At 28.1% G+C, this 15,288-nt stretch overlaps 1 protein-coding gene across 1 annotated transcript in view; it reads right to left on the minus strand.

Moving 5' to 3' along the window:
• Pka-C3 (Protein kinase, cAMP-dependent, catalytic subunit 3) overlaps window positions 1–15,288 on the minus strand; it is a 71,127-nt gene that overhangs the window by 28,014 nt on the left and 27,825 nt on the right. The window contains exon 2 of the mRNA XM_088204078.1: window positions 2,909–3,077. Within this exon, the coding sequence (XP_088060204.1) occupies window positions 2,909–3,077 (169 nt within the window). The remainder of the gene's footprint in view (window positions 1–2,908; window positions 3,078–15,288) is intronic.

The following is a 15,288-nucleotide window of genomic DNA, read 5'->3' on the forward strand; positions in this document are numbered from 1 at the left end:
ATGGCTCGATTTATGCAAATTAGATTTACGCGAAATTTCCCGGAACCTATCTACCGCGCAAAACGAGGTATGATTGTATTTAATAATTTTGTAAGTACATATATGCAAAAGGCTTAACAGCTAGACTCAAATCTGCAGATTCTGTATTTGATTATCTTATAGTGTATTTGATTGCACAAATATGGGTTAAAACACCGTGCAAGATCGCAACGTTGTTTTAAAGAGCGCGTTTTGAGGCAAAAAGTTAGGGTTGAAAATGTGTTTTTCCTCTTGAGCAGCTGTTGCTACTTTTCATTTTTCCTATTTTGAACAAGATAAATTTAAAAATTGCAGGCCAATTTTATGACGTAACTCTGTAAAAAGCCCCCATTTATTTTTGCAATCTGCCGAATTCTACACGAAATGTTTTTTTTATATGATTGCAAATGTAGTTCTTAGATTATTAATTAATTAACTATAGAAGCTGAAATAATAGTAAAAACTTTTTGCGATTCAAATGACTTGTATAAAAGCTTCTAAGAAAGCATGCATATTTTTAAAAATCTAGCAAATGCAGCCATGTAATAAAAAAGAAAGCGTTGTAAAACATTTAATACATTCAAATTTAATTTTTAACAAAAAGGACTTTGTTAGAAGAAATTGGCAAATTTCTCCTGAAATGAAAATAATCGACTTACCAAGATGTAATTGTAGAGAAGAAACACTAGTTAATATGTAAATGTGTTTTATAAACAACATTGTATGTTAAAATATAATCTAAACGACCCAACAAGATAATAAATATTATTTATGAAATTAAATTTTGTAAAAAAATTATTATTAGGCATTATACTTTTATTAAAATTATTTTAATAATTATAATTTATAATATTTCACCTAAAAAAACTTAACGTACCAAAATATAGTAATGAACATATTTAAATATTGCTTAATTGAAAAAAAAAATTATTATTATTTTCTAATTTTATCATCACTTAAAAAGTTTTAAGCTGCTACTCTGACATTGAAATAAAATAATTAAAGCCCTAGTTTCAATGATAAAAGCACGAATATCAAACAATTTTAAAAAAGTAGCATCAAAAATGGATCACCTTAACAATAAAAATATTTTTCAATAAAGCAAAACTTGCTTCAAAAAATATAACACAGAAAAATTGTAAAACGACAATATATCATGGGATATTAATGATCAAATTATGTAGAAAAAATGCATAGAAATCATTTTAAAAAAATTCTAAATCAAGGGCTTAATAAATGAGTAAAGAGAACGCATAATAACTTTTTATACAACAAGGAATTCTTATAAAAAATCAGTGATACTATTTTACAACAAAGGATTCTTCAGTGATTTACCATGAATTAAAAAATCACTTTTGCTATATATTATAAATATGTAGAATTATGAAGAAGCATTTATGAAGATCCAGAAGCAACTTCTGAATTATTAAATCTATAAGCCCTAAACTATTGATAAATCAATTGAAGCACTTGAACGCCATATATAATATGTTAAGAGAGAAAGACATCTAGAGAAAATCTTGAAAATCTAATATCATCCTATTTATATACTCGATATAATGGTTTTGAAGCATTTGCATACCGTTATTGTAACCTTTAAACACTCTAATAATTAACGCTGCATCATCAGCTATTTTTAATACGCTCATAATTAATTGCATACATTACTTTAGTGAATGTCTTTGAACAATGAAACTGACCGTCATCCTTTCCCACTCCATAATTACGAACCGAGCGCTCGCATTATGTCACCGTAATGCCACAACACCCACAAAAATATAAACCATAGATAGTAAACAAGTTTTGTGTTGGTCTATAAATACAAATTTAACTTTAGCGTGTTTTCATGAAAACACAAAGGAGCTCAAGAGTTTCCTTTCGTGGTTATTTTCAGCTCACGGAACTATTTGGGATTGACACGAAAGGTGAAATATATACTAAGTTTAAACATGCAAATCGAAAAATCCCATAAGATGGCAATCGCATGGGAAAGGATGCACCTCATTTTCAGTATTAAATCTCGGTTAAGATGTTCTCACAAAATAAATTAGCATTGTAAAGTATTACGTTATATTTTTAACCCACACTTATTGTTCTCAAAGTGAAAATCCTTGGAAGGATTTTTTTTGTTTATCAATAAAAATCACGTACGCCTCTTTAAGTGCGATAGCAAAAAAATCCTTTTCATTAATACGATTATTAAGATCTCAATCGAGTGTTAACTTAAGTTATCGCATTTCGCCCACTGCTTGTTTCAATTTTTGATTACGTTATGCGTTTATTGTTATAAAATGTAGTTTTCAATGCTCTATTGTTATAAAATTGAATGTCAAGTTCTAGACCAATTAAACAATGAATCTTACATTGTTCGATGTAATTTTTAAAATATATTATATACTATAGATTAAATTTAACAAACTCCGTTGTACTGAAATATGTTCTATTAAAAGAGTATTTTTAACTACCATTAGGAAGTTGGCAACACACTTTTAACCGACTTTCATAATGTATTATAGCAGAAAATTAAATTCGCACATTTCAACCCTAATGGACAGCATTCAAAAAACTGTGTCATATTTACAGACATCAAACACGAATTATTTTTATACTCGACACTTGATATTGAATGTACGACTAATGTTTTCTTTCCATTAAGCAAAATACACTACATTTGCTTACATTATATTGTAAAAGCTTATACAGACTGCTTACAAAATGGTAAACAGTCACCGATTTATTAGGGAATTGCTAAAATATATAATACAACAAAATCATAATGATCTTTTAAATTCCGATATTTCATGCAATAAAAAAATATAACCACAAAGTAAGATTTTACACACACTATAAGATTTCATAAAACAATATCAGCAAAAAAAGTTATACTCACAAGTTAACGATGAACGGATGCCTGATTTCAGCCAAGATGTTCTTTTCATTCTTCACGTGCTCCACCTGCTTTAGCCTGATCACGTCAGACATGGCCAAGATTTTCATGGCCAGATAACAATCAGCTTCTTTGTCTCTGCAAAGACATACCCGACCAAACGTTCCGGTACCTGGAAAATCAAGAAAATATATTTATTAGACACTTGAAGAACCACCGATCGTTTTTACATTTCTTTATCCCACGCAAAAGTGTCATATCACAATAATACAGGGCCAATCCGGTCAACCTTAAACTGGTTAACTATATTAATAAGGGTGCAACTTCCTTAAATAATTTGGCGATAAAGGTCGTATGCTAAAATATATTTATAAAAAATCAATGCAATGCCGTAAAATTGAATCGATTGTCCATTGTGACAAATTCAAGTGTTTTAGTCCTAAACCTTGGTCTTGTTTTTTTATAATTATTACGGTTGTCATGGAAATCAATTACACTCAGCCATCTGTAAAGTGTTTGTAAATGTTTTTCTCATATTTTACCAACAACAAAAAATACAATAATATTCTATAATAAAGTCGTTATAGTATCGAATTAGTATATAATTTAAAATTATGGTAAATTATAAGGATACGCATAAACTAAAATACAAGACAATTTTTTTGCTTCCAATGTGTGTTTAAACTTGCCTTTAAATGTATAATCTGTCAAGTGAATTATTTATTCTATGCTAATATGGAATGTATGGAATGACGTTATGAACAAGCAGCTTGTGATAAATTGTGTAGTGATTTTAAACAACGATAAGTGATGTATATGAAGAAGAAGAAAGTAATAAACTGTACGCTTTTACTGAGGGACTCAATCAGAAAATTAACAATCATTTTAATATGCAAACTTTGGGGTTCAAACTGTTTTTTATTTTTACTTTTATTAAAAAAGCTATTGGTGTTTTGATATTGAAGTTCTAGCGACCGTTGCTACGCCCAATGAGATAACAACGTTTCTTGGAACTAGATTTAAGCTGCTTTAAACGTTTCTCTGAACCAGATTTCGACCTTATTTTAGAAAAAATAAATAGCAGGGCTTATAAAAAAAATTGGGTGTGTCAAACGATTTATGTTTAGAGAAACTCTTCCTCCGTAAGGCGCTAGTTATATCAAGGGATTTGAGCTACGTCTTAGAACAGTGGATCTTGGCCATCAACCAGAGGGGACGAGAGTCTAAATTTTTATACATGTTAAAGTGCGTTTTATAACTCAAAATAAAGTTAAAGAAAAATGTTTAGAGTTGATTCTTAATCTCTTTTTTTTTTAAAAAAAAATTTAATGATTTTATAACGCATAATATATTTTTTTTAATTTTAAGATAACAGAGTAAAATCTAGTAATCAGAGTAATCCACAAATATATTCTGAATTTTACGTAGCATATATAAATATAAATAAAACGCCATATTAATATTTTTCCAAATTTAATTTAGTTGCTAATAGTTTAGTTTTTTAAGAAACAAATTCTAATAATAGATCCTTTTTTCGTGTTCCATTAGTTCATAGAATATATGGCATATTAATGTTTTTTCAAGGAATTAAATATAATGCAATCTCTTGCATGTTATTTTTAAATTTGATTTCGCTACCAAATCATAAATATAACATAGGAGCTCTTATTCAGAAAAGCATTTATAAATATTTTTTATTAACCTATAGTTCCTAGAACTTGATCAACAAGAAAACATAAATATCAATTAAACTTGTTAGATTAATCACCATGACTCAATGTTTGAATCTGGTTTTAAAACAGGCCCTGTTTTAAATAACAAACACTAGAAAAAAAATAATCCCAAACAATGATTCATGACATGAAATTTACCACGGTAAGATTGCATTTAAGCAACAAAAAATGGAATATGCTTTCAGAGACCCTTTAATCTTATCCGAGCGTTTAATAAAAATAATTCAACTCATCTCGCCTACGCCTTGGACATAAATGATACGCTTTAAAATATTTAATTGCCATTTTATATCCGATAATTTTACATACGGAGCATTCGCTTCGAATGTTAAACTTGAAATTAAGGAGCGTCCCACTTTTCCGGCAATTTTTCGCAAACCAATGCCAAAACTGGACCCGCATTGCAGTATTTATTCGAAGGAAACAATGTCAAGAGCTTTTTAAATTTGAATGTTTTTCTACAATTATTAAAATAAAAAATGACCTCAAAAATGAGAAAAATGCACGCAATCAACCAAAGTTTCCCAACTGCGTGTTCACGCGAACGTGTATAAATACATTTGAGAAATGTGCGTTAACAAGCTTCAAAATATCGTGAAAACCTAATTTGACAAATTAGCATACGTTTTTTTATGATTTGACGAATAAAAATAACAGTTTTTTGAGTTCAACGAATGGTACACAATTTACATTATAAGGAAAAATAAACTGTTATTAGTCACTCCTTTTCTGGAATCAATTAGACATAATGGCGCATAAATATAACTATCAATGCAAGTCGAAAATAATATCTTGAATTTTATTTCTATATAACTAATTACTGTTTTATAAAAATATAAAATCCTTCTCAAGTTTTATATATGTATTAAGTGTCGTAAAAATATAATTTATATACGATTAAAATAGCTTGTGGTTTTATTAATAAATATGTTTGTATTGACGCCAGATTGTCTGATGTTCAGAAAGTTTTTCTGCGAAATTGGCCGATGATATATTAGTCAGATTTTTAGTATTAGGCCATTAAAATGATGTTTTGTAACATCAACCGTGACTCGGATGAAAATAAAAGTCTTTTTCTTTGGCAAATTCAAACGACGCAGAAACGAAAACTTTTAGAATCGAATAGGAATCGTGATCAGAATATTATTAGAAGACCCAAATTGCCTGTTCTCGGAATGAGTTTCAAAACGCAATGGAGCAACGTTAATTGTGTTAATTTTTCACTTGGGAATTGTGCATTGTTAGCGTTTGTAACCTTAGAGATGTATATATGTATAGTGACAATTAAAAGTTTAACAAGAATGAGATAATTACGCAGATGCTGCGTTTGAACGACCTACATCACATAAGCTAATAACATATTTTGAAATTTACAAACTTATGTCACTAAGCCGCGCAAAAATTTAGTTAAACTCTTATGCATATATATATTTTTTTAAAAGATAAATAAATAGTAAGGACCCACGAGGTGTTATTTGGGTCAAAAATCAAATAAATTCGAAACATTGAATTAACTGTACCCAAAGACATATTTATATCATGAGCTATTAATGTCTATTCTAATATTATATGGGATAATATAGTGTCGAACGATTAATATCGTACCAAAGGCAAAATTGATCCTGTATCAAACGTATTATATACATATGTATTTGCCTCTCATTTTACAATATAAATAGAAATATAGTATATAAGGACTATATTTTTCTCTATTATTAATCTTGAATGGACTGAAATGTGTTTAAATGTATTTTTAATATCAATATAGAAATTCGTTTAAATAGTAGCGTTTATGGTGTATACTTTGAACCGTTTCGAAATTAGAAGTTTTATCATCGGTTCAATTTAACTGCAGGGAACTGGGTCAATTCTAGACGTCAATAAAACTACTAGTGTTTTTCATTTTTATACATCAGACTTTGAATAAATATTTATGTTTTAAAGCAAATAGATAAAAAAATATTTCTAATATTATATATTAATTATTTAAAAAACATGATAAATAATAAATAATTTTTTATCCGATTTTTTCTATTGCAACTTCATTTTTTTATTGTAAATCATTCGTTTCAGCGTTAGCTTAATGCGTTATAATGAAACATCAGACTGAAATCAAAGTTTGTAAACCAGTGAGATTTATTAAAGATCACTATGCATGACATAGCTCGATTTTTATTTCATTATTCATTATGATACTCCTCCGTGAAGATAGGAAAATCAAGCAAAACCTAATCTTTGATTATCAATCGAAATTAATAACTAAACTGATTTCCCAGACACGATAGTAATTAAAAACCTAGTTATTTCCCTAGTCAATCGTTTTGTCCATAGATGCTTCAGAAACAAATTATATATATATATATATATATAACACATATTTTTCTAGATTAGACAGTTTTTTAATATAACTAATAGTAAAAATGTATCTAATAAATAATCCGCAATTATATCTGCTTTAATTTCGAATAAATATTTTTTAAAATTTCTTTACTTCCTGCCGTAAAATAATTTAAGAAGTGACTCTTCTGATGGTTTTATTGGCTTTAGAAACAAACATTATTGAGACGAATTCAAAACATTTTTATAATAAAAATGTGAAATGTTAGTTAAAAAATCTAGTTAGAGTGTTAAAATAGATTTTCTCTCTTAATAGATATTTATGACAACGTAGATGAATTAAGTTAAAATATTGCACAACAAATATTTCGTCCTCGTCTCCCGCTTTTAACCGATAAGCGTCGATGGTTAAAAACAAAGTGTTATTATTATATATTATTTTTAAGATTCATAATTAATTGGGAATATTTCATACCTGATTTTATATGACTATAAATATTTGCAAGCTATTTAAAAAATATTTAGGATTAGCTTTATATATGTTTAATGTAACTATACATTAAAGAGCTTAAAGTGTAATATAATAAGTAAAGATAGCGTTAAATTGGATTATTAGGAATAAAAATATGTTTTAATAATAATAATAAATATTTAAGAATACTTTTATAAATTTTAATGCACATGCATATACTTAAATAATTGAAATAAAAATACGAGCAGAAAATAATGTGCAGTGCGTTACTAAACCAACAACACGCGTTTCGTCCGCGTCGTTCTACGGTCACACGCTCTACTATGCGGAAGGCGTACCACTTAAACTATTTATCGGCGATTCACATTCTGTACGATACGCTAGTTCGTAGCGTCCCTGGATATGGCTCCATTGTCTGGAGAGAATTCAAAGAAACCCATATTTGCATCCTAGTGCCTTTTTGCTAGGAAAGTTTAGATACAATTCATTGCATTCCTGGCGTATCGTCTACTTAATGAAGCACTTTTCAAAGTTACTAAGGGGCACTGTCTACAACCCATCAATGCTCAGTGACTTAATCCGCAAGCTTTATAGTACAATCGCGTCCCCTATTCTTGCCTGTCTTGGCTTGAAAACGTTTTTTTGAAAGCCATATAAGTTTCTCAATGAGTTTGCCAAATACAAGTATATTTTCGGCGATAGCTATGAGGAGCAGAAAAAAATTATGTGAGATAGTTCTTGTCTATTTTAGTCGTGCACCATAACTTTCATTTTTGTAATAAAAATTACAATAAAATAATGTGTACAACCAATTATTAGGAAATAAAAACTCAAACAATTTTCACTGTTCATAGATATTAATATATATATTTTAAAGTAAATAGTATTACAAAATAATATTTTATAATTAAGAAATAAAATCATATAATATGAAGAAAGAAATGTTTATTTTTCAACAAGTATTATACTAGTTATAAAGTAATAGTAAAAAAATAATATAATAGTATGAACAGGTTTAGCATTATTGATACATTAGTGCTCCAAAACTTTATGAAAATGTAAGGAAACACGGCACTATTATGGGTATAATACGCGATACACGCTATAGGTACATCAGCGAATATAGCAACTAGTTCTGGACTAAGTTCTAAACAAGTTGTTTATATTTTTTTTTTAATAATATTTCATAACATAAACTATTTTATATATGTGATGCATAGACAAACAAAATCTATAAGCATCAATTCCGATGCCTTAAAGATGCAACACCCTCATTATTGTAAGCGACAATGAAATATAAGGCATCGATTAAATATGGTAACACTTGAGTAACACCTGTTGGTAATTTTATATGACAATTTTTTTACTAACATATTATTTTTAAATAGATCAGATAAACATTTCTTGAGATTTTATTAAAACATGAAGAGTTCTTCTAGAATTAAGATTACTATAAAGAAAGTAGTATTAATAAATATACTTTTGCCACCCAAAATCCATGTGTTCCGTCCTTTCAAAGAGCAGGTGCCGAAGCTTCTCAAAGTGCGTTGTCCTCTCGGCGTTTCCGATTTACGACCTTTTCATTTTACATAACGACGGACGTTTTATTCGGTCGTTGAAAGTGCACAAAAGTCCGATTGCCAACGCTCGTGTAAATTCGGCGGACATTTTGGCGTCTCTAAAGCGATCGTAAATTATTCCGGTTTATTTTCGCCCATTGGCGTGTATACAGTCGACTACCAGACGCTGAGACGCCAGGAAAAAGAAAGCACTACGTGTGTGAATATGTGTAAGCTTTTGAAACTTTGCACAAGACGACCGATTTATCGGGAAATAACCGTAGGTATGGAAATTCGCAGAATTGCGCTCGGAACAAAAATTCCTGATATTATTATATTATATGCGATGTTCATGTTTGAGAATGACGACCCCGTTCGTGAAAAGAAACGCTATAAAAGTTTTGTCGTGTTTTGTATAAATTTAAAATGTTTCAGTCAAGAAAAACAGTTCCATGCGAAAGGATTATTTAAAAAAAAACGATCAAGTATTCTAAATTAAAATAAACGACTCTTTTTAAAGTTGTCTACATAATATCATAAGTTGTACGTTATATATACATAATAGCGCAAAGTTTCTTAATCTATGAGCCGCGACCCAAAATTGGGTCGTTTGGCAAATTGAATGGGTCGCGAAATATGTTCTGTAATAACTATATTATTTTGAAATTAATAGATGTCTTCTCTGCTTCAATAAGTTTAATATTATCGATCATTTTCTAACAGAGAAAAGCTACTCTGGTATTAAGATTCAAGCATATTTCTTGAACTTACTAAGAAAATAACTTACATCTCAAGCTAGCTATAATTATCGAGGCCAATATATTTCTTTGTAAGGAACGTATATATTTTGTTTTAATAAAATACTTTCATTTACATATATTTAATTCAATTTGCATTACGAAACCCTGAAGTGAAAAAAATATAGTCATTTAATTATTTAATCTTACTTTAAAAAATCGAGAACTAAAGCCTACTATTACATCGTTTATCAGACTGATAATATATCATATAATGTTAATATAGTATTCGTTATATATAATATATTCTTTCCTTGGAAAACTAATAAACAATATCTCATTTTTACTCCAGTAAATAAAAGCCATAACCTTCCTTATAGACAACACATGTTTGGTTTTCTTTGGTGTGTAAGAATCGCTATAAATACCTTATTTTTATGGATGTTTTATTTTCGTGTGAAGTAGTGAAGCTGCGATCTATCAATGATTAAACTTAAACTAAGAATAAAATAAGTTGTATTTTACTTCAATTGTTTTAAACTATCTTGAGATATCTGCCTATGTGATCAACTCAGCACCCATCTTGCAGATATCATATAAATTTATCTGAGATATATACTGCCTTAGTAGAGCTTCCAAACCGGGTAAGAATCCGCGTGTTTTTTAAAAGAACCTAGAACTGGGTAATTATAGACAGAAACCCGGTTCTTTTCATTTCAATATAATGTTTCATTTTTTTTAATTAAACATCTGTTGTCTCGCGATTTTAAAGAAGCAAAATTATCAATACTTTTTTCTATTTTGCAAAAAAGAGATTAGACCTTTCTGGGCAACGATATTTGGTGCTTCCAAGAAGTCCGTTAAAATCACACCTGCATACAGAGTAGGGAAAAGGTAAAATGTATATAATAGTTGACAAAAATTACCCGGTTCCGTTATAAGAAATACCCCAGAACCGTGCAATGAATTTGGGTGGGTATTTGGATGCCCTATGCCTAAGTCATACTAGAGATCTGCTATCAACAATTATCTAAATCAAAGTGAATTTATCGAGAAAAATGGCAAATCGATAATAATCATTTTTCAATAAATTTTCTGATTTCTCAAAAATTTTAAAAGAGCCCTTTATTAATAAAAAAATATTTTGTACAAGTATTTTTAATTTTTTTATAATGTTGCATTTTTTTAAGTTGTATAAGGGTGTATCCGTGCCAGATTTTAAAAATATACGTGCTTTTTAGAAGCGTTTAATAGAGGTCAAAAGTATTTCAATAGCAAAAAATTGTTAATGCTTTTCTCAGTTACTCTAATTGATCTTATTGTCTTCGATAATTTAAGCACTACATTAATAATCAGATAGCACAAAATGGCTCCGCGTGCGAATCGGAAAATTGCAAAAATGTATGGGGGTTTCCACAGTCGGCGAACTTAAATCTTGTTTTTTTAATCTTGTTCGAAATATAAAAAATGTAGAGTAGTTACAGGTGATATTGACAATTTTCTCTATGATTCATGTATAAATACGGGACGAAATTATAAGATAAGATCTATTGGTTCTGGTCCTTCAAATATTCGCGACCATTATAACAAATCATCATCCTATTGAAGTTTGTTTTCTACATCCATTAATTATACAAATATATCTTCAATATTATACTATTATATATTATTTTAATCACATACTATATAAAACATATATTTTTTTATATGAAATATATAAAATTTATTATTTCTCGAGAAATAAAAATCATCGATAAACTAGAAGTACTATGTCTAGTTACAACGGATCAACTTTGTAGTTAGTAAGAAACCATACAAATCTATGTCTATAAATGAGTAAATCAATATATTTTACTATGCACGATTTTATTTGAATTATTTTATCAAGAAATTAGAAAAATCTAAGAAAATCTGGTCTGTGATGATTGACTTGAATTATAAAAAGATAAAAACACTAGGCTGTATATGGGATTTGGGTTAAATATTTTAGGTATTATTCAATCGTATTGATAATGATATAAACCATATATAAATTATTTATTTACTGTAGCACTACTAAGTTAATTTCTGCAACCAATTTTTTATAGTTAATAATTCTTAACCTAATTAAAAAATCGAATTGCGTTAAAACTTTTTTAATAATAACTTAATCAAAGCACGATGCTATATTTTTTTTATTTTGAAACCATACGTATATGACCTTATTTAAACAACTTTATACTTGTCTTAATATTTGACAACTGTCACAATGTATCGATAAAACGCAGTATGTTTTTATTTATTAATCAATGCACAAAAAAATTTGATCTAAATATAACAATATGTATTAAACATACAATTTAAAACATACACTGTTATGTTAAATTTTGTATTATAAATATTGATTTTGACAAAAGAAATCAATTCTAAAATAATTAAAATATATATACATCTATACTTTTATCTCATTGTAATTCTCGAAAGCTTAAGTTATTATTTACTATTTAAAGAAACTAGTTTTTGCCAATAAAAACGCTTTTTAAAAAAATTAAACTCGGGCCATAATATATCTTTTCAAGTGTCACATTTATGCTTGAGAAAACAAACAAAAAAATTCACCTTCTACTTCTAAAGAATCGTTACGAAAAATATGTTTATTCATAAATTATTTTGGAACCCCGATAACTACGTCAGCGTCAAAAGTGGCGATTTTCGCATCGCCAACTCGGTCGGTTTTTCCGATTTTTCACCGGATCAGATTTAAATCGGACAATCGACACACCTTGAATTACACAACCTGATGATATATGGTGAAAGGTATAAGAATACTCTCCCGCTCTTGAAAGATAACGTTCAAAATATATCGCGGCCCATTTCTTCAGATCCGATAGATGGAAGTCAAGATAATTTACGCACGATCTATTTCCGTCTTTTTCCAGGAACATCTTAAATTAACGACCGGCGACAAGGTACACAAGTATATACATAAATACGTACACATCCGAGTGACAAAATCACAAACGAATGATAAAATAAAATAAAGGATACAAACGCGCCATACTATGTAATAAAATAATAACAATTTTACGCTCTAATAAAAACGCAAAAAACAATAACTGACTTATTCGCTTTGTGTGCATTGAACGTATAATGTATAATAAAAAGTTTAATAGTTCATATTTTGTTATAGTATATTGTATTGTATTGTATTATAATATAATTATATTATCCTAACACAAGTGATTAAATTCGTTATTCGGATCATATAAGATTTGGCACTTAACAGTATGCTTTATTAATATTTGGATCTTAAATTAAAATATACATACGTTTATATATAGAAATGATCTAGTTTTAAAATTAGATTTTTATAAATATACTTTCGAGATTAAAATAAAATTCTTGTTTGGTAAAAATAGTATATAAAATCATTTTATCTATTGCCTTTACTTCATGGATAACAATTTTATTGTGAGTCACAATTCTTTAAGATACGTAAATAAACAACTTCTTTCGCAATATTTCTTACATTATCGCTTTATTCTGTCAAATACATAATCTGAAGAACTGTTATCCAAGAAACCCTAAGCATTCTTATCCATTATTTTATTTCTGATACATCTATCGTTAGACTCTTTGAATTTCGCAGTCTAGGAATATTGAGAAAGAAAAGCAATGATTTGATTAAACGCGCTTAGATTTTTTGCGATATTATAATCTATCCTATCGGTATTAATAATATTTTAATTTTATTATACACTTACCTGCAATTATTATACGTGTTTTATTCTAAATATACTATTGTCAACAGTAATTATGCAAGTAAATATTATATAAATATATTCTACAACTGTGGCTCAATTTTAAATATAGAGATTTACTAAAGATAGAAAAAATGTTAATACAAACACAAACCTGTATATAAGCCTTTATTCCACAAAAGGATTTTATATTAATTTTTTTAATAAAGCATTTTTAAATCGTTTGTATCCAAATAAAAATAAATTAACACTACAACATTATCTTTAAATTAAAAATATTATTATATTTATTTACCTCTGCCTTTTCTGTCATCATATATTTAGAGATATATTACAAATAAACTGATTGCACGTCGTAAAATTTTGCTGGCACGTGAACGATTTACAGGTGATGACATTTTATTCGCCTATAAATTATATATATAATTTTTAGTATAATTTTATTATGAATGAAGCCTACTACCAAATACGTAAATTTAAATCATGTTAAAATGAAATAAACTCAGTATACAATGGAACTATTGTACAACATCTGACACTTTACAACTATTTATTAAATTGTTTGGAAAAATTCAGACTTTTTAAAATAAGGAAAATAAATACAAATAATTTTTTTTGCTATACAGATCTAAAACTGTAATAAAAATTAAATCAAGTTCAAATGACCAGTTATTCAGTAGATAATTAACATTTTTTTATAAGGAATATATTTTAACATCTCAAAATGACCAGTATATTGATTAGTATTTTTCGAGTTGTTGAATTTGTAAGATCGAAAAAGACAATAAATATATTTTAATTAAAAAAAAAAGTTTGCTGCTTTAAAAAAATATTTATAATTAATTATATATTGATATTTTCTGAGATTAAGTTATTAAAAAAAATATATCAATGATTTGTTGTCATTTTCTGTTGTATTTTTTTAAAGAATTATTTTAAATAACAAATTTAGGTAAGTGTATATTTTACTAAAAGTAGCAAAATGTGAACCTGATATTAAATATTAGGCAACAAAAAATGTATTTTATGTAGATGATCTGTGTAAAATTTCTTTTAATATGCTCCTAATGAAATTTGGCAGCAATTTAATAAATATTTCTATGTTCTCGATTAATAATATGTTCATATTTAAGACATTTTTGGCACTAGGGTTATCAACTATTAATAAACACTTGAAAATCACTTACACCGCTGTTTAACCAAGCTCCTTACTTAATTAAATTTGCATGAATAATAATTTTGTTTCCACACTATTTTCTAGTTAATGACAGTCAATATTATACGGCTTCATACGCTTCCATGTTAATGTTCATATTATAAAGGTCATATGAATAATATCATATGTGTAATGCACTAATAATAATCATAATTGTATATATTTATTAAATACAAATTATTTTTGGTGCATCTGTATAATTTAACATAAGAATAAATCATCACACATCAACAATCATACAATAAATTGGTAGCAATTTAAGCCACTTTAATAATAATATAAATCTTTCAACGGATTTTTTTTCACAGTGAACGGCGCCCACGTGCATTGTTAGTCTTCAAAAAAACTTTTTCGCACATCGTGAGCCGCAATGAAAGATAAAATGACCAAAAAATTTCCGCGATAAACCATAGAAAATAAACCAGTAGTTGCAAAATGCTCAATGGACGGAAACGAAAAGTGTCAGTTGTACGCGAACGCGGACAATGGATAGAGATTGAAATTATGGACCAGAACAATGCACGCAGAATTGCCTTGAGCCGGCCCTGTCCCCGTTCGAATGTGTATTATTTTTTTGCTCCAGGCCCTT

This window comes from Plectrocnemia conspersa, unplaced genomic scaffold, assembly GCF_051122295.1.
Source record: "Plectrocnemia conspersa isolate PC_06_02 unplaced genomic scaffold, ASM5112229v1 ptg000014l, whole genome shotgun sequence".
Taxonomy (NCBI): Eukaryota; Metazoa; Arthropoda; class Insecta; order Trichoptera; family Polycentropodidae; genus Plectrocnemia; species Plectrocnemia conspersa.